The sequence below is a fragment of the Crocuta crocuta genome, unplaced genomic scaffold (genome assembly GCF_008692635.1).
Source record: "Crocuta crocuta isolate KB4526 unplaced genomic scaffold, BGI_CrCroc_1.0 scaffold323, whole genome shotgun sequence".
NCBI lineage: Eukaryota > Metazoa > Chordata > Mammalia > Carnivora > Hyaenidae > Crocuta > Crocuta crocuta.
Genome location: NW_027536465.1, coordinates 586,677 through 606,860, shown reverse-complemented (window position 1 = coordinate 606,860; position 20,184 = coordinate 586,677). Strand labels below are relative to the sequence as shown.

The 20,184-nt window shown below is 45.1% G+C and overlaps 1 protein-coding gene across 8 annotated transcripts in view; it reads right to left on the bottom strand.

The window, feature by feature from the left end:
• CTNND1 (catenin delta 1) overlaps nt 1-20,184 on the bottom strand; it is a 45,822-nt gene that overhangs the window by 14,751 nt on the left and 10,887 nt on the right. For 5 of the 8 annotated variants that reach the window (XM_077748898.1, XM_077748896.1, XM_077748899.1 and 2 more), the window contains exons 2-6: nt 7,648-7,766; nt 6,129-6,420; nt 4,153-4,224; nt 3,024-3,176; nt 1,851-2,386 (exon numbers count right to left, since the gene is read on the bottom strand). In XM_077748898.1, the coding sequence (XP_077605024.1) occupies nt 1,851-2,386; nt 3,024-3,176; nt 4,153-4,224; nt 6,129-6,323 (956 nt within the window). In that variant the 5' untranslated portion in view covers nt 6,324-6,420; nt 7,648-7,766. The remainder of the gene's footprint in view (nt 1-1,850; nt 2,387-3,023; nt 3,177-4,152; nt 4,225-6,128; nt 6,421-7,647; nt 7,767-20,184) is intronic. The other 3 variants (XM_077748900.1, XM_077748901.1, XM_077748902.1) reach the window with 1 other exon arrangement.

Here is a 20,184-nt window from a genome sequence, read left to right as displayed (position 1 = left end):
TGGTTCAGTGCTTTTTCCACTAATCACTCTGCCTTACTGTTTCCGTTTGACCTTGCATTACTCTCGTAGGCCTGGAGCAGGAAGCAGCAAATGTTCTTGCTAGTCAATCAGGTTTCCAAGTCCAGAGCCACCTTGGAACAGACCCAAGAACCAGGCCCCAAACGCTTTCTCTATGTCAACTGCCACAGCGAGGGACAGCAGAGAATGACCTGGCCACCCACACCCACGTAGGTCCAATCACTCTACTAATGAGGAAGTCAGAAAAGCAGATTTGTTAACAAGCAGAAGAGCCAACACCCTGGGCAGACTCCTTTGGTGATAGCTGTTATCTACCAGTGCTCCAAGTTGCACCAGCTGAGGTCTGGTACCCACCCCACTGCCCCCTCCCCCCCAATAAAAAGTGAGTCACTGGCTAGAAGTTGGACTGGCTGTCGAAATGATACAATACCTAAAAGGTGAGTGACTCAGGCTTAGATAATGGGGCCTCTACCCCTGGGCCCAGCCCAGTTCACTATTAGCCAAAGCTACCTAATATGAGGAAAATGAGCACCAAGGCATTTGCTTTAGAAGGTTATGACCCCACAGAGAAATTCAGCAATAGCTGCTAGGATATCCTCATGATCGAGACATCTATAAATCTTCTCCTTTATTTCTTACCATTTTTCCTCGTCTAGTAAACACTATGTCTCTGATTTAATCTAACGCAGGGTTGGCAGCCTGTGGGCCAAACCTGTTTTTGCACAGTTCCAGAGCTAAAAATGGGCTCTTATATTTTTAAAAGGTTGTAAAAAGAACAATACACAACAAAAATGATACATGGCCTGCAAAAGCTAAAACAGTTTTATCTAGTCCTTTACAGAAAAGGTTTGCCACCCCCCATTCCAAAGCATTCTCTCAGGGCAAACCATCTACCAGCCCAAACATCAATCACGCCCTTTTTCAGATCACCAAAGAGTCCCCTGGGATGAGCAGTAAAGTCAGAAGAGGCAGCTTTAGTGACCTTTCAGAGTGTCACTAATGTACCACCCTCAAAAGATGCCACCCCCATTTCACTTTATAATCAAATGTAAGAACCAAAACACAAAGTGTCAGTCAGGGCTTTTGTGAGATCAAGGTTTGTTTTAAATTTGAGATTAAAATCACCATGGGGAGGGTTCTCCCTTCACTGTCAATTCTGGCCCAGAAGAAAGCCTAAACCCTAAACTCTGAATACCAAATCAGATGCTAAAGAAATTCACAAGAGCAAGGGAGTGTCCCACAGCCCCAGGCACCAAGCTCCTTTGTGGTGCTGCCTATCACTAACAGGGGGTTAGACAGAAATAACAGAAACTCTTGGCATAGAAGCAAAGGCCACTCTTCAGGATGTAGAGCAGTACCCATCACAAGTCATTTTCTACTATTAGATACATGACTTTTATAATGAAAAAGTAACAAAAAAAGCAAGTCAATATTTAGTAAAATCACAGAAGGAAAAAATGCAAGTATCTCTGATTTAAAAACAAAAAAAAAACACTTAGAAGGAGAAAGAAGAGAGCCTGAGTGACTCATTCATCTGACTTGATTTCAGCTCAGGTCATGATTCCAGGATCGTGGGATCAAGCCTGGCATTGGACTCCGCACTGAGTGTAGAGCCTCCTTGAGATTCTCTCTCCTCCTCTACCCCTCTCCCCTACTCGCTCTCTTCCTCTCTCTAAAACAATAAAAAAAAAAGAAAGAAAAAGAAAGAAAGAAAGAAAGAAAGAAAGAAAGAAAGAAAGAAAGAAAGAAAGAAAGAAAGAAAGAAAGAAAAAGAAGAGCTATCCCTTTTCACTATCTTTAAAAGACCCTTACCTTCCCCTTTTCTTCCTTACCTGAGTCGTCGGCGAGGGTCAGAGGGCGTCCCCGTCCGACGGGCAGTGCCGTAATCGGACATCATGCCGTAATCCAGGTCATCATAGCCCATGCTACGCTGGTCGTCCTCTAGCCCGTACGGCTCTGGATGAAAACGATGCAGATCCACACTGCTCCCACCTACCCGAACCTGGGGCTGGGGCCCGTAGACATCCTGTCTACTAGGTGCCCGGTAACCTTCCATGCTGGGCCGATACCGCTCCTCAATGCGGGTCACCCGGGACAGACTGCCATAGTTGTCACTGCTACTTGGATAACCATCCTCATAGTGGCGGCTATATCCATCAGGAGGGTAGTGGAAGTTCCTGGGAAGAGTAGCAGTGCCCGCTTGCCCCACGTAGGGACCAGGTCCCCCATTGCCATTCTTGCGGAAGTCACGACCCAGAGTCTGGATATAGTTGTTAGAAACTGACGAGGCGTCCACAGGCAGCCCATCTGGTCCCACAGGGACTGGCTGTACTGTCCGTGTTGTCACAGTCTTCACCACTTTCTTGACCTTCAAGTGAGGAAAGAGAAAAGAGTGAACCAAAGATGCTTAAATTCTAGACTGCTCTAAGACATGATATAAACTCCTACTGCCAGCTCACTTTATCTAGAAATGTCTTACACTTTACCATCTACCCTTCACTCCATCTCAGAGGAAGTTCCCAGGCAGGACAGCTATGCTGGCAGCAATTGTGCCTATAAAGGAAGCCACTGTGGACCTTGCAAGGCTCCTTTCCTCCCCATTCCACTGGATTTTCCCAGATCTCTCCTATAGTCCCTGTCTGGCCAGAGATCCCTTTCTTTATGCCTCCACTGCATACAACACCTTTCATCACCCTAAGTTTTTTTTTTTTTTTTTTAATTTTTTAAATTAAAAAAAAATTTTTTTTAAAGAGACAGAGAGACACAGCACAAGTAAAGGAGGTTCAGAGATAGAGGGAGACAGAATCCAAAGCAGACTCCAGGCTCCGAGCCTGACACAGAGGCTCAAACTCACAAGCTGTGAGATCATGACCTGAGCTGAAATCAGGCACTCAACCGACTGAGCCCCCCAGTGCCCCATCCTAATTAAGTTCTTAATCCCTCCCAGTAAAGACCACAGGAAGACCTCCTCCATCATCCCAGACCTCGTACAAGTCTTAGCTTACTGTGGTCTCTGTGCGCCGAGTAGTTCCATCATCAGAGGTCTCCACAGAGACAACAGACATGGCTCCCTCCGGGTCCTCCTCCGTGTAGGTCTCCACAATCTGCCCTGGCTCCTGCATCCTGGGAATGGTACTATACACAAGGTGACTGTGATCCTGTATGGAAAAGAGAAAAAGCAAGGAACTACTAACTATTAAGTCATAAAGATCAACAGTCCAACCCAATGAGAAGCAGTCTCCCTAGAGACAAAGACTCCTCATGTGTCTTCCATGAGCCTCAGGATTTTTAGAGGGGTAGCTTTCCTACCTTTCCCCACCTTGTATAAAAGAGCAGAAGATATAATTTCCGAGGTCTAGTCATTTAACAATTATGAACTGAGGGGCGCCTGGGTGGCTTAGTTGGTTGAGCATCCGACTTTGACTCAGGTCATGATCCTGCAGCTTGTGAGTGAAGCCCCGCAGCAGGCTCTGTGCTGACAGCTCCGGATTTTTTGTCCCCCTTTCTCTCTGCCCCTCCCCTGCTGATGCTCTATCTCTCTCCTTCTCTCAAATATAAATAAACATTTAAAATATATGTATATATATGTATGTATATATGAACTGAATTAATTACAGGCACATCAACACCCAAGTGACAGAGACAGCAGATTTAACTTCCCAGTTCTGGTCATCGAAGTGAATACTAACTGTGTTTACCACAACTACATCTGTATCTGAGTGATCCTTTAAAAAAGAAGTTCAACCAATAAAGAACTTTTAAGATGAACCAGAAAATCCCCCAAAGAATCCCCATCTTCCGACTGGCTCTGTTACCCTTCAGAAACTGCCTAAGGCTCAAGACTAGTCAGATTTCAGGAAGAAACAGAAGCACTCCCATTCCAGAAAAGGGATGCAGTAAGTGAGGGATCAAATACCAGATCAAAGGACATTAAGATTCATTCCAAAATACATGTATCTCTATGATGAAGCTCCACTTTTTCATTTTCCTAAATTTTTTATTTTCCTAATTAATGGGGGGGGGGAGGTACTTACAATGTACCAGGCACTTTACAAGACATCCATAAGCTCTTATAGGCTGGGGAAAGAAGAAGATACGAAAGAAGCAGCCGAGACTGTGAACCTAAGAAGTTACCTGGGGTCCGTTGAGTTTCAGATCTGAAAATTTCTGTCGCTCAAGGTCAGCATCGCCCACAAACCGGCCGTTCTGAAACACAGGCCACAAGAAGATAATTCATTTTGTGGCCTTCCTTTGCTCTATCAAATGATCTTTTTTTCCAAACAGGAAAAGGGCTTTCAAAATGATATTTGTGGCCTGGAGTCCTTCTGTCAAGTTACTTATAAAAGAACAACATCACTCCGTAGTTGGAATTGGGCTTGGTACTAGCAGGCTGGGTCTCTGGAGTATAAGAAGGTAAGCTCCATGAGGGCAAATGTTTTTTGTATTTTTATTTTTCGTTTTTGGGTCACTTTTGTTCAATGATATATTTCCAGTGCCTTGAACAATGCTTGGCACATAACAGGCACTCAAAAACTAATAGCAGAGACTCAGGTAAGTCCTTAAAACGTTAAGGCTAGGTTGGGGAGTTTCCAAAGGCCTTCTTTATTGCTACGTGCATCTTCATGCTCTACTACCACTGGAAACTCCCATTTCAAAGAGACGCAAGAGATAGGAGTCTCTCTTTCCAACAGGATGGAAACGAATACCCCAATTCTCCTCCAGCCGACTGTTGTCTCGACAGTATCTTCACCAATGTTTAGAGTCACAGACACAAGTTACTCCATCTTAAGCAGCAGGAAATAATTCTGACAACATTATACTATGTAAAAATACATTTGACTGCTCCTCTTCCAATAGAAAACTGTGAGATCCAGCCACCTTGGAAGACTCCCCGCCCCCCCTTCTCCCATTACATAGGGAGTATAATGCTGCAGGGAGAGGAAGTTGAACATTATTTTCAGGAAGAAGGAAGGGTGTGGCTCACTGCTGAACAGAAGTTAAAAATAATAAAGAGAGAAAGAGAAGCCTTCTACTAACTCCAGGAATTCCCCACCCCCTCCGAGCCTGAGCAGTCCTGCTCTCCCCTTTCCATATGTACCTCTCATTCCTGACCCTCAATTCCTATAAAAATGCTAGGAACACTGCAAACGCACTAACTCCAAGTTCCTGATCATCCTTAAATGGACTTCCGTCCTCTCATTCAATATGCTCCTCAGCATGAGGGACCTTCTCTGTCTTACAAAATGAATACTCAATGAAGACTACTGGAGCATGAGCTGGAGCACAAGCACTGTTGTTAGTTCCCATCGGAGATCTCTTAAGATGGAGTCTACTGGGCAATGCCTACTCTACACACACACACACACACATAACCTCAGACAGATTATATCACAGCAAAGTCAGACCAGAGAAACCATAGGTAACACAAGATACTTCTCATTTCTAACACCAACTCTCCTAAGTCACATCACAGAGTCAGCCAACCCAGAGACCACTGGCTCCTGTGGTTATCTGGGTTCTGGGTTAAACAGCAGCACCATGCTCCTTCTCCAGCTCTAACCAATGACCCCTTCCCTCCAAGACACAATTTGCAAAGCCAACGAAACAAGCATGCAAGGACAATATGGAGCAAGAATACACAATTTATGGACACTGCCACACCTTCTTAGCAGACCGTTCCCTTAGGGAGACTGAACTGGAGCCGAGAATACAAGATCCCCAACTGCGCCAACCACTAAGCAGGCATTCACTTTCCTGAATTTTTGATACTAAGTTGGTGGAAAAATCAGAGGAAACAGAAGTAACTTGAGAACAGCTGCAAACTATATGATGTACCATTACTAGAATTATATCCCAACCCAAAAACCCCACTCCAGCAAAACAGGAAGTCAGACAGATGCTTCTCGAGATAAATCCACTCAACCCAGGAGAACAGCAATATCCCCTATGTCTTAACATCACTATTGAACATCCCTGGATAGGTTCGCCATGAAGCATGGGCACTGGACAGCCCATCACCACAGGGGGAAAGTAGTTTCCCACGTAGGATGATAGCCTCTCTATGACCATGCCAAAATCCTACCTGCAGGTCTGATGGAGAGAGGGGTTACCTGATGCCGGCGGGTGAGGGTGCCGTTGGCCATGAGGGGGTTGGCATCTTGTGGTGAGACCCGGACGCGTTCCAGTTGCGCCGAGACGTGGCGCCGTTCCTCCTCCAGCGCCCGGGTCAGCTTCTCAAACTGGGCCTCTTGTTCCTTCACAGAGGCCAAGATGCTGGCGGTCGACTCCACCTCTGAGTCGTCCATGAAGGTAAGGGGCGGAGCCGCCGCAGGGCAGGGTAAAAAGGAAGGTGTGGATCACAGAGGGAGGAGCAAGGAGGGAGAAGGCCCCCCTCACTTCACACTACCGGGAGAAGGTAAGAGAGAGGAGAGAAAAGGTCACAGGTCAGAGAAGACAGACGAATCATTAATCCCAGAGCCAAAGATGCCCTTTTGTGGTTTTACTGCAATGCAGAAAGCCAGCCACCACCAAGCCTGGGAGCCCGTCACCAGTGTCTGCTCAAGCAGGATCCTCTGCCCACTGCCCTTTCATAAACACCTCACCAGAAATAATTACCAAATGGAAAGGTGCACCTAGATCCAGGTCTATGCTGTTGGCAGGAGAAGGGGAATACAGCTAAGGGCGGTAGTCATGACAGGAGATTAAAATTAGGTTATTTTTCCCTGGAAAAATTTGCTGGCATCAACTCAATGAAAATTGTAACATCACAGTACAGACCAGGGCGGGCAAGGGCAAGGGCGAGCCACTGCTAGAGGTAAGGGGGCAGTACAGATCCACAGATCTTCCTCAACCTCCCCAAATCTCAACACTGAAATTGCTGCAGTAGTGGCAAAATACACTAAGTCAATATGCTAACTTAAAATGCCAGTAAGAACCGGAAATACTAAAAACTTCCTATCAAATCCAGGAAACAACATGAAGGCCCCCATATTGAACACGTTTATGAAGGGGCCTTTCTACTCTTCAAAGCAGCACTACAATGCTGGAAGGCAAACCGTGTGCCTTGGCTAAAGGAGACAAAGTGAGCAAAACACCCCACAAAAATTCCATTTGTAAAAAGGCACCCCGTGCAGCGATCTTCACCTCCCTTGGGGAGTAGGAAAATGAGCATGAGGCTCAAACTCTGAAACTGCCCCTTGAAGTAGTTCATATTTTAACTTACAGTCAATTGCTAGAATTCTGCAAATTCTACAGAAAGCTCTAAATAAACCAACTGCATCTTTACTTATTCCGTAACTCCGGGTAATATCCAAGTATCTAGAGGGTTGGTGTGCTAGTTATATAATAAATGATAGTTATACAAAAATGAAGAGTTCCCCCTATCCTAGTACATTAACTGCAAGTTGGCCAGTAAATGGAAGGGCACTGTAGTCATACCGTTGGACGTAATAAGGTTTCCTGCTTACAAACTGGCTATAGGAGATTTGATGGCCAGTCCACAATATACCATGTCAAGAGGCAGGTTTTAAAATAAACTCTCTTCCCCTCCTTCTCCACCCTCTCATCAACCCCCTAAAGAAAAAAGACACTTAAAAAATTTATTCTTAATAAACATAATTCCATACACACCTGTTAAGAGAAGGTCGTAACTGATTGGCTTAACACAGAGAACAGCCCAGTCTAGATTCAAAAAATCATGGGAGAAGCATCCCAGCCACCACAGCAAGGAGGAAGCAGGAAGGAGAGAGCTGCAGAAATATTTGGAGGAAAAATGGGAATGAGAGGAAAATAATATATACACAAAACATTTAAAAAATAAGAGGAACAGGGGCAAGTCCTGGGAGAAGGACAATCTGGAGATGGAAGGGAGTGATGTATAAAATATGACTCGGGACTGCTTCATGTGACAAATGCCCTTTGGACTTTGCTGTGTCTTCAAATATCTGGACGTTGGATGTAGTTTTCATTAAAACCTGGATTCTCCTGTCAGAGAGTACTTCTGTACAGAACCAGGGGCAGGTTATAATATAGATAAAAACTCACTTACCCTCTATTCCCAGCAACCAAATTGGGGAAAAAATTTTTTTTGCTGTTGGAATGCCCTTCCCTCGCCTTCCCACCTCTAAGGCAGAAACCTCAAAGCCCAGTCCCAGCACGCCCACAAAGACATTGAGAAACCAATGCAACAGTTGTAGTGGGGAAGACATGTGGAGACTAGCCTAGGCTGAGCGTTTTGCTTCAGTTCCCTTTCCCACGCTCCCCAGGGCCCCACCAAACACAAATGCTTGGGCCCCTGGGCCCGTGTGCTTTAGAGCATACGCAGCATTCTGTAAGCAAGAGCACCCAGAGGAGCAGATAGACAGGTGCCCAATAAACTCCCTAATTAGTCCTCCACCACTAGGCTCCTTCCAGCGGATCCAGGGCCTAAATCCAAGAATGTGGCAGCCCTCTCTAAATTCCTCCTACCCCGGCTGTGCGCTCCCACAGTCACACTCATCAACTCCTGTTCTTCCTTCCCGTCTACTGCCAACTTCTCCTGTTTCCACTCTATATCCCAACAGGCCACTCAAGGGTCTTTAATGAAAAGTATCCCCATTAAAAAAAAAAAAAAAAAAAAAAAGCTGCTCCCTTTTCCTCTCTATTGCTTCGTTTTAACCACTGCCCTTCTCCGCCATGTACGATGACCTATGAACCTTCCATACCAAGAGGACTCTCAGCCCAAGCAAGAGAGATTCTTCCAATTCTAGGTTTCAACAGGGCCCAAACTATAGTTACCACTCTGGCAGCCTCTGCCCTGTAATCTCCTTTACTAATAAAAGCCCAAACCGCCACTATTAAGGGGCATACAGTGAAAACACCCCCTGATGCAGAGAAACTGTCACTCTGGCATAAACAACCACTTTTTACCCCTACAGCTTTAGATTAAAAGAAGGAGTTAAGAAAAAAAAAAAAAAAAAGAAGGAGTTAAGAAAGGTTGTAGGAAAACTATCCAGGGCTCTAGGCCAGGAAGCACAATCTTTTCCCATGTTCATGGCTTTAAAGCTTGGCCACCTGGCTCTAATTTGGAGAAGAGGACAGCACAGTTAAGCAGAAAGAGAGGGTCAGATTCCTGGGCCTAATAGTGTGGGGAGATTTTCTGTCTGAGAGAGAGAGAAGCAGAGGCTGTGTGGGTTAGGACTCAGAAGACTGGTCCCAGTCCTGGCTCTGCCACTAGCCTACAATGGCAGAAAGTCACTGCCATGTTCTCATCTGTAACATGCCAACATCACCAGCCCAGTTTAACTGAGGGTTGCTAAGAGGATCAGGTGAGATAATGTACATCATACAAATGTGAGGTATTAATGTTGTTTCAGGAGTTAGTTTCTATCTCCCAATTATATTACTTAATGGTAATGCCTCAGCCCAAAACTATTCTGTGAGCTAGTAGATGAGACTCACTGGATCAAGAGCGTACCTGGGTTCTAAGGAGTGGATGAGCTGGTTCCCCTGCTCCAACTCTATTTACTAAGAGGTCCCACCTAGACCAGTGTTTCTGGGACAGAGGATGCAGCATTACAGACCTGCTATAATAAGTTCTTGACCCCTTATTTGAGGCCTTAGTAGTTTATTACCGAGGAGAAAGGGAAGGTGAAAAGAACTGACAATTACTGAATGTTTTACGTTTATTATCTTGGCATTACTTACAACCCTAAGGAAGTAAGTTCTACTGCAAATGAGAAAGCAGGCTCTAGGTGAAGAAATTACCCAAGGTCTAGGTTAATAGCAAGTTCCAAATATAAACTCAGATCTGTTCCATTCTAAAGCCTGTGTTCTTCTTCTACTACATGCTGTCAAGCCCAAAAAATACAAGCCCAGTAGAAGATGGACAGTCCAGTCCTTCTCCCCCACAGTCCTTGAGCTTTCTGCCCAAACATCACAGGAAAAGGGGGAAGGGGAGGCTTCCATTTTTCCTTAAAGGCTTATTCACTACGTTTACATATAAGACATAGGTGGGAGAACAGAACCCAATGGGAGGAAAAAGCAAGCAGAAGTGGGGGAAGAGAATGAAGCTGCTGGCAAGCTACAGAACACTGCCTCACAACTCAGACTTTAGCAAAGTCTTCTCCATGCCATACACACACACACATATTACGCTTTAGACCAGAGTCTGCAAACCATTAACTGACTTTGGCAATTAGAGTCAAGAAAGCCACGGGAGTCCAGGCCAACACCTTTCTTAATATTTTCAAATGAGTTAACACTGGCTCTCACTATAAAAAGACCATCAAGGAATTCTCAAAGTGGGAAGGAACAGGGGAAGGCCACACATAAAGTAAGCCCTGCTATTCCCTTAAGACTGGACTTTCCCTTAAGACTACAATTGGTTTTACTTCTAACAAGCCAGACTTGTGAGTCTACAGCAAGGCCTTGACAATGGTACAAATTCAGTCTCTTCCATAAGAATCCCAAACCAGAAGTTAAAGTGGATCAAATACCCAGCAGGACCAAACAGACCATGCCAACCAGGTAGCTGGACACACACACACACAAAAAAATTGGCACTAGCACAGTCCCTGGAATGGTCTATTCTACTGTCCCATAGAAATGTAATTTGGAATTATGATTTCTAAAAATACAGGATTTAGAATCAGACTAGGTTCAAATCCCAGCTTCACTGTTTCTTAGCTATAGTGCTTTGGGCAAAGTACCACTTAACCTCTAAACCTCAGGTTCCTTTTCTGTAAAATGAGGGAAACAAAATACATGTAAGGGTAGTTGTGAGAAGTACATGAGACAATAAACATAAGATTCTTGGAAAAAGGACTTGACACACAGAAAGCTATTAATATGGTTACTAATACAAACACTACTACAAATAGCTAACACAAAGGACTAGAGTTTGGTGGTATTGACAGTTTTTGGATACACCACATGTTTCCACATGCTCCCCTCTCTGCTTTACAGCAGACCAGTAAACTACAGGAACTCTTCACACTCTCAAAGGGAAAAACAAAATAAAACTCCAGATTAGGGCCAAAAGACCTGGGGTTCAAGTCCTGTTTCTGCCAAAAACTAGCTGTGAGAATGAGCTTGCACGGGAAGTGATAACCCAGGTCATCTTCACTTTTATTACTTGTCAGGATTTAGCTTTAATGGGTTCATATATGTAAAACTACAGGCTGGGTGACTCCTACATCCATGCTATTCTGATAAATATATCCAATGAAGACATGACCAGAATTAGGCAAGCTAGCCCTTACAGAAAAGCGGAAAAAGTATTTGTCCTGAGATGGAGAACCCTAAACCCCACAAAATAGTCTTTGGGGTTCTTAGGAAAGAAACTGTATCTTCCATAGCCAATGCCAAAGCCAGTTCTCCTCTTTCCTTCCTTTTTATTCATCATGAAATCAAAACCAGTGTCACAAAAGTATGCCTTTCTAATGGTGGTTCTAATGGCGGTTCTAAGCAGCACACGGAGCCTCGTACTGAAGAACACCAATCAATAAAATACACCACCTGTCACACCACAAGCTGTACTACATACCAAGCCAACAAAGGTAGGTCTTCTAGACCCCTACAAGGCATTTGTTTGCCTTCAATGGCACTTGCTCCAAAATTCAGAGCAATTATTCCTGTTCAGCCATACAAACAGAAGACTGCCGTTTTATTTTTAAATTAAAGGAATATATTTTGTCAACAGTTTCTCTCTGGCTTCTTCTCACAAAGAGTGCTTGTACCAGAGTCCAAGATCTAAGCACCCCACCCACCACCTGATGTTCCACCATCCCAAACTCAGTGAGAACAATTCCAGTATTCCTCACTTTGTTGGGAAGGCTCACTCCCACACTGAGCCAAGTCCCTGGACATGATTTGCATTAAGACCTAAAGGAGACTCTCCTCACTTCACCATCTCAACTGACTACTTCTCAGACTTACAGAACGGATATTCTGCAAATGGCCTTGTCTTGGGTGTTAGCAGTTTCTGAGCTTTCCCGTGGGCCTGCTGGATGTGGGGCCCAGCTTCTCCACTAAGAGCACCCAAAAGGCAGACGGGGACTTTCACTTTCCCAGGGAAAGCGTGGGTCTCACTGTGTCCACCATGAATCTCTCTGAGGAAATAAGGTGAATCTCTCTGAGGAAATAAGGGAGTCTCTGACAAATCACTGTTCTCTTAGAAACAGGTGATACTTCTCATTGGAGTTTCAGAGAAAAGAAGGAAAATAAATATAAGAAGTTTGATTTTGTTTTTAAGTTTGTTTGTTTTTTTTAAAATACTGGGGCGCCCGGGTGGCTTAGTCGGTTAAGCGTCCGACTTTCGCTCAGGTCATGATCTCGCGGTTCGTGGGTTCGAGCCCCGTGTCGGGCTCTGTGCTGGCTGCCAGCTCAGAGCCTGGAGCCTGTTTCAGAGTCTGTGACTCCCTCTCTCTCTGATCCTCCCCTGCTCACGCTCACGCTCTCGCTCTCTCTCTCTCTCTCTCCTAGAAATAAATAAAAAACATTTAAAAAAAAAAAATACTCCTTGTTAAAAGGAGGTTGAGCTGGCAATCTCTACAGGTCAACAGGACACCTTAAACACCCTTCAGTCTTATAATCCTGACCCAAAGTTACTTATCTATAGTTTTTACTGTAAAAGAAAAAAAATTGCCTCCATCATCTTGACCCTAAATTTGGAGACCAGAGGGAACACTCTCCTTGTTCTTTTCTTCTACCAAGTATTCTGGGAAGCCCCCAAACCATAACATAATAAATGGCTGAATGCTGGACTGGCTTTGAAAAAAAGGAAGGGTGTGGCTCTCAGCTCCTGAGGGGCCCAGGACTGAAAGGGTACGAAAGAGACAAAACCTGCTTCTCTCTGGGGCACGTATGACACACACACACACAGGACTGGTCTAACAAGTCCTTCTGATCTCTCAGGCCAGGCCGCCTCCTTCTCCTCCCCCATCACCCACGTGCCTCTCAAAGGCCCTCTACTGAATTTTCTCTCAATCCTGAAAGTCTGAGACACAGGACTGACTTACCTGGATCCCTGATGCAACCCTGGCAAAGGAGCCTCACCTGGCCTTATAAGGAGAAAGCAGAGCTTTAGGGAGAGGCCGATAAGGAAACAAAGATAAGAGGGAGGGGCAAAAAAACCAGAAGGAGGTGTCAGACTGGAGGAAGGGGAGAGGCCAAATGCCTTTCTCCTTCCCACAGAAGGGAGAAAAAGAGGGAGGTCAAGTACAAAATGGGAAAGGAGAAAAAGTCTAATAAAAATGGAAAGGTATTGTTTAACTTCTGTATCATAGAAGACAAATCCTAAAATTAACTAGGACACCTTATACCCTTCCCTACCAGAGGCTTGGGCGGAGGGGAACATGGAAAAAAAGCTTAACCTTAGGGTTTTCTAGAGGTCACCCAACTGTCTGAGCTCACATTCCTTTTTTAAGGAGGCACCTTCTCACCAAGCCCCCTCACTTTCTATCTAGGGTATTCTCGCCATTTCTTTGCCCGTCCTCTGATGGGGACTTGGACAAGCTGAAAGCATGCAACTGAGTCACGTCTGCAGTCCTGTTTCCTCAAAGCACTCAAAAGAGCAATAAGACACCCCTTCCACCAGGTTTGTCATCTCCCTTTTGAGACAAGCAACAGAGCCGATGAGGAAATGAAAGTGTGAAGGTCCTGTTTCATCTACAGGACAGACAGCTGAAGGAAAGGTTTTTCCCTATCTAAAAGAAGAAGATCTGACCACACAGGGGAAGAAAAGTTGTGAATTATTAATTACCGATGTCCCCCTATACCTTATCACAGAGAATCTTCTCAATGACCACTGGGGTGACACTGGCCCCTTTTTATAAATGAGTAAACTTGACATCAGAAGAACTCAGTATCTTGCCCAAGGTCATAGAGCCAGTGAGTGGTGGAAACACACATCTGTTCTGCTCCAAGTTCGTGTTCCTTCTTCCTGACGGAGGAAAAGGAGTCTGAACTTTCTGTGTCTTGTGGTTCTGATTCCAACAGAGAAGCTGACCTAAAGCAAACTTTTTGGGGGGAAGATGGCATGAAAGCAGATAGACTTTTGGGTCTTACCTTCACTTTAATGAGCAAGACTTACTTGATTCTGAGGAAGAACAGCTTAGGATCTACTTCAGATTTACGTCGCATTTTATAAAGGAACAGGAAGTCAGGAGGGAAGGTGCTAGGGGCAAAAAGTAATACAACTTTTTACGTAATCACCTATCCTTCCACTGCAGAGGCTGCTCTAGAAATCTGGCTACATGCCACATTCTCAAATCATCTGCACCTCAAGAAAGAAAACCTAATCACAAATACCCCTACTCTCATTTTTAATGTGGCATCTCACTAAACCAAAAGCAGAGATCAGAGTAGGGTGGGAAACAGAAGGAATGAGAAGCAGGAAAGATTGTGCTGGCCAGCATCAGAACAGAGGGGAGGGATTGTTCTAACAGTATGTTAGCAATCTGCCTCTGGGGCAGCTGTCCTCCTGAGCAATCAAAGGCCGATTTGTGCGTGTGCTCAGGGACTGGCCAGCCTGGCAAGAAGTTAAGGACTCAGCCACCGAATCCACAAAGTAAGAAGAGATGCCTGTTTCACAGCTGGAATGAAGGGCAGGGAAAACACAAAACAAGGCGGGGGAGGAGGGAGGAGAGTGCTACAGGTGCGGTTTCAGTCTAGACAGAGCGGGGAACATATCCTAGGAAACTACCAACCATTCCCTAATTATGTGCAAACGGTGAATTGCCAAGACCTCTCAATAGTGAAATCAAAGAATGGGTGCATTTCTCTGGCTCTGTATGAAGCAGGGGTGCCAAGTGGAGGGATGAAACCTAATATGTTGGGCCCCAGCAGCACCCACTTCTCCCTGGCCCTTTCAGACCAAAGTACCTGCAACATGGTGAATAAACATCACACAAACAAACATCTAGTCCTTTCTGGAATTCCCTTAATTAAATCTTAGAGATCTATAAATAACAGTAGCACACATAAAACTCAGTGACATTCCCCAACGCAAGGAGGTGGAGGCCATTTACAGAACTTGAGTGCTGAGACTCGGAAGGCCTCGGTCGGAATTCACACTCCCTCATCCCTCAGAGTAGCTAGATGCCCTGAGACCCATTAGACGCACAAAGGCTGCTCTCTTCTCAGTAGAGGCCTGGAGCAGAGCTGCTCTCCAGGGACAAAGAGATTTCACAGGAGAACCACAAAGGCATCGCCCCTCTCCGCTCCCCACTCCCAGCTTTCTCACTTCCTGTCACAGTAGCACCAGACCACAGTCTCCCAGAAACAAACAAATACAAAGTGCTGGATTCTGGGCTGCAGGCCAACCGCATTCCAGGGCATCCTGTCTACCAATCACCAGTCAGAGCTCCCACTTTGCCCTGCTCAGTTCCTTATCATGTTCGGGAAAACAACCCTCCTCCCTGCCCCAAGCCAACACTACATAGGACAAAGCTCAGGCCTTTGAGAATCCGCAGAAAGATATTGTGTGTGGATCTAAGGGTTTGAAAGGGGTGAGGGGATTTTTAAGATTCCTACTTGGCAAGCTTCTTCACTTTGGAGGCACTGCACTGGGAACGTCAGAGCTACTGCTGCTGTTATACTCAGTTCAGCCACATGTGATACATCCCAAAGAGAACTTCACTGTGGCAATCGGATTGGATTGTCGCTCTGGATTCTGTCAATAGGACATTCCCACCTGGAGAACTACTTTAATACACATCTCTGTCACCTTCTCTATCATCCATTTCCAGTTTTCAAAGTCTTTCAAGCCCTTTTCCCCACAAACATAAAGTTGATTCCTAGAGGCCCCACAGAGAACAAACAAAGGCAGCAGCCTCCACCCTACAAAGAGGCAGGATAAGTACCAGCAGGTGCTGGGAGCAAAGTTCTCCACTTCCTCAGGGAACAAGACGTAGCCCAGCCCGTAGCCCGAGTATTGCACAATAGTCCTGGTGGCAAAGAGGTCGAGACCACAACCTTTTCCTGTTCACTGCTCCCCCAGAGTGGGCCAGGGGCTGTAGATTTGGAACCTCTTCAGGAGGGAGGTGGGGGGGGAAGTCTCCCTTTCTAATAAGGGTCCTCAGCTAATTCCAAGAACGGGACAAATGATGCATTCTTCTATTATCTTGTACAAGCCCCTTGGATGTTAGCCTTAAACCCCAGAAGCAAAGATGCAGATAGAACCCATTAGCCACAGATTCTTGAAACCCAGAGAAGGAACACCCTTTGCCCACAGGGCTCAATTCCCTTTTCCATAAAGCAAAGCACAGGCTCAGCACCAAGTCCTCCAACCAGCGGACATTCCAGTCAATGAAAATGAACTGAACGAGTAACATGTTATCATTCCTCATCTTTTCTCCTCCTTTCCTTTCTCCTAAAAAATCCTTTCTCCTTGGATCTGCTAGAAGTACTCTGGGCTGCACCCTGATTTCGATTAGTATATGATGCAAAAGAAGCCTAAGTCTGAAACAGCACAACTTAGAAAGAATTAGCCCACATCTGAATCTGACATAACCAGGCAGGGAGGAATATACACAAGAGCCAGCCATTCTAGGGCTGGGTAGCAAAGCACATACTTAAGAACACTGTTGTTTTATAACTTGGCGCCTGGGCAGCTCAGTCAGTTGGGCGTCTGACTTCGGCTCAGGTCATGATCTCACAGTCTGTGGGTTCGAGCCCCACGTCAGGCTCTATGCTGACAGCTCAGAGCCTAGAGCCAGCTTCAGATTCTGCGTCTCCCCTTCTCTCTCTGACCCTCCCTGTCTCACACTCTGTCTCTCTCTCTCTCTCAAAAATAAACAAACATTAAAAATTAAAAAAAAAAACAGAACTTCAACAACAGAGCCTAGCCATTGCAAACTATCACTGAAACACAAACAAAAAAGTTTAAGATCTCTCACCTAACACTGAATCAGACTAACTCCCTTTTTCCCTCAAGAATAACTGAAAATATAGGGGCACCTGGGTGGCTCAGTCGGTTAAGCGTCCGACTTCAGCTCAGGTCATCATCTCACGGTTCGTGGGTTTGAGCCCGACATCGGGCTCTGTGCTGACAGCTAGCTCATAGCCTGGAACCTGCTTCAGATTCTGTGTATCCCTCTCTCTCTGACCCTCCCCTGCTCATGCTGTCTCTCTCTCTCTCAGAAGTAAATAAAATATTAAAAAATAAATAAATAACTGAAAATATAGTAACAACTGTTAGTGTATTCTTGACCCATTCTCCCTCATCATAGCCCAAGCCAAACATATCGGTCAAAGTAGTATTGTGTGAGGTAGTTATAAAAATAAAAAATAAAAATAATCTAGTGGGAGAGTTTTCTGGGATACTTAAGAAAGAAAGAAAGAAAGAAAGAAAGAAAGAGAGAGAGAGAGAGAGAAAGAAAGAGAGAAAGAAAGTAAGTTAGTTGTAAAAGACTCACCCCAGACAGAGAACTGGACACACCCATCATCCGTACTATTGCTAATGCTCCAGAAGGATGCTTGGCAGGCTGTCTGCCTCAAATTGAGCAGGTGAGACAGAAAAGCAGTGCTGACTCAGAAATACAGTCACCCCAGGGTGTGAGGGAGGGAAGGAGACCAATATAGGCAACTGATTGCAATTCATCATGACTTCACCAAAGGTCCTGGTTCTAATTGTATCTCTGGCTGTTTGCAGACATATTTCGAAAACCCCACCAAAGGAATAATGAACAGGTAAAGAGAAAGTCAATGGAGGAGCCCAAGACTTAGCTGAATACTCAATGGCTGGAGGCGCATGAATCTGTTTTGCTGACTTCCCACATATCCCTTTCCAAATCGGGCCCAAAACTGAAAGAATTAGAGGGAGGGGAGGCAGAGGAAAGAATGTGACCGAGAAAGGTTTAGCTACATTCCAACTAGCCAACATCCCACATGGTATTAAGAGGGCCTGACAATCCAATCCCACTACAGGGGAGTTGCTGGGGCTCTGCTAACATACATCCAATTCCTCCACTCTTCCCACCCCCAAACACTCTGAAAAGCCGCGTAATTGAGATAGCTTGATGAAGGCACCAGCTGTTTCCACCACTCTCCCTCCCCCCAACCCCAGAGACCACAGTTCAAACTCACATCAAACACTTAATACAATTGACTAGCCAGTAGGAAGGAGAAGCCTGGACTAAAATAGCAGGAAGAGTGCCAACTGGCCCCACTTAGAAGGAATGTTTTCTTGGCTCAATTTAAAAATAAGAAACCTTTGTCACCCACTCCCTTCTGCCCAATTATGTTCTCCTTTCTGCAACCTACTCCTCAGTGTGAAACGGATTTCAGTTTCTTCCCTACAACTCCTTGATCTATTTTCAAATGTCAGGGAATACAGGGGAGGCAGAAGGTTGAACATAAAGTAATGCCTGGGAGATTGGGAGGTTTCCTGGACTGCGACAGCCAAACCCAGTGCAGGGCTCTCACACAAGGGGAAGAAGACAGGAGTCTACACTGCACCCGTCCCCACACTTCAAATGAGGAAAGAAGGGAACGAACATTATGTTTCCTCGGCTTAACAGTGATGGTAACTTGATTTCCCAAGGCACGGGTAGCCAGACAAGAGTATTAACGTGATCAGCCCCTCCCCCTCCCATATTTGAAGTTGGCCAGAGCTAGCCAAGGAGGAAGGGAAGGAAGCCAGCACTTCCTTTTCAGACAGGAAGTAACAATGGCCCTTCCTGAGCAGTTTTAAACAAACTGTCCAGCTGAGTTTCAACGAGAACATCCTCTTCTGAATTTGTTCCACAATTTCAAAATGGAGGGGGAAAATGGAGAAATGGTCTGAAAGTTTCCCTCCCTCACAACAGGCAAGTCCTCCATACCATGCTAAGTGCTGGCATAACCCCTAAATTCAGGCGGTGACATATGTCATTACAAAATAATACAGGACAGATACAGAGGTAGAAAACCTCAAATCAGCCACCTTCTCACCAAGGCCACTTCCATGAACTATTCTTCTCAATTTCTCATGCTAATTAAATAGCCAACCATTTGAGAAATTACATAGATATGGAGCTTAACTCAAAATGTTCAGGTTTTATAGTCCTCAAACCTGAGTGATCAGAATCACCTGGGAAGTTTGTTTTTTCTTTTTTAATACAATCTCTGGATCGGGGGCACCTGTGTGGTTCAGTCAGTTAAGTGTTGGACTTCAGCTCAGGGCATGATCTCACAGTTCATAAGTTCGAGCCCCACATTGGGCTCCTTGCTGTCAGCATGAAGCCCACTTGGGATCCTCTGGTTCCCTCTCTCTGCTCCTCCCCCGCTCATGCTATCTCTCCCAAAAAGAAAGAAATATTAAAAAAAATCTTTTTTAAATACAATCTCTGGGGCACCTAGCTGGCTCAGTCAGCAGAGCATACGACTGGGATCTTAGGAGTGGGAGTTCGAGCCCCATGTTAGGTGTACAGATTACTTAAATAAACTTTAAAAAAATTGTTTGGAAGGGTACCTGGGTGTCTCAGTTGATTAAGCGTCCGACTTCGGCTCAGGTCATGATCTCACATCTCACATCCATGGGTTGGAGCCCTGCATCAGGCTCTGTGCTGACAGCTCAGAGCCTGAAGCCCGCTTCAGATTCTGTGACTTCCCCTCTCTCTGCCCCTCCCCTGCTCACTCTTTGTCTCTCAAAAAATAAACAAACATAAAAAAAAATTTTTTTAAATAAAAAATTGTTTGGAGTGCCTGGGTGGCTCAGTCAGTTAAGTGTCTGACTTCGATGCACCGGGCTCTGTGCTGACCGCTTGGAGCCTGAAGGTGCTTCAGATTCTGTGTCTCCCTCTCTCTGCCCCTCCCTTGCTTGTGCTCGGTCTCTCTCTCTAAAATAAATAACAAACATTTTTTAAAATTAAAAAAAAAAATTAATTAAAAATACAAAAAAACCCCACAGTCACCCAAATTTACTTTCTCATCCCTTATGCCTGGAATGTATGCTTTTAAAATTTCTAAAGGGAATGCGTGGGAATTTATGCTTTTAAAAAGGTCTCAAAGTGATTGACAGCTGTTGAGACCACTGCACTAGCCTACCACTGACAACCCCCCAGGACACCTCACTCCTCCAGCAGAAAGGGCACTGGTTATTAAATACAGGATTTGGATCTGCTCTATTATTCACCAGACAGCTCAGATCATTATCCCAAGCCTCCATAGAGGCTCTTTGAAAGCCTGGGTTTAAATATAAGAATG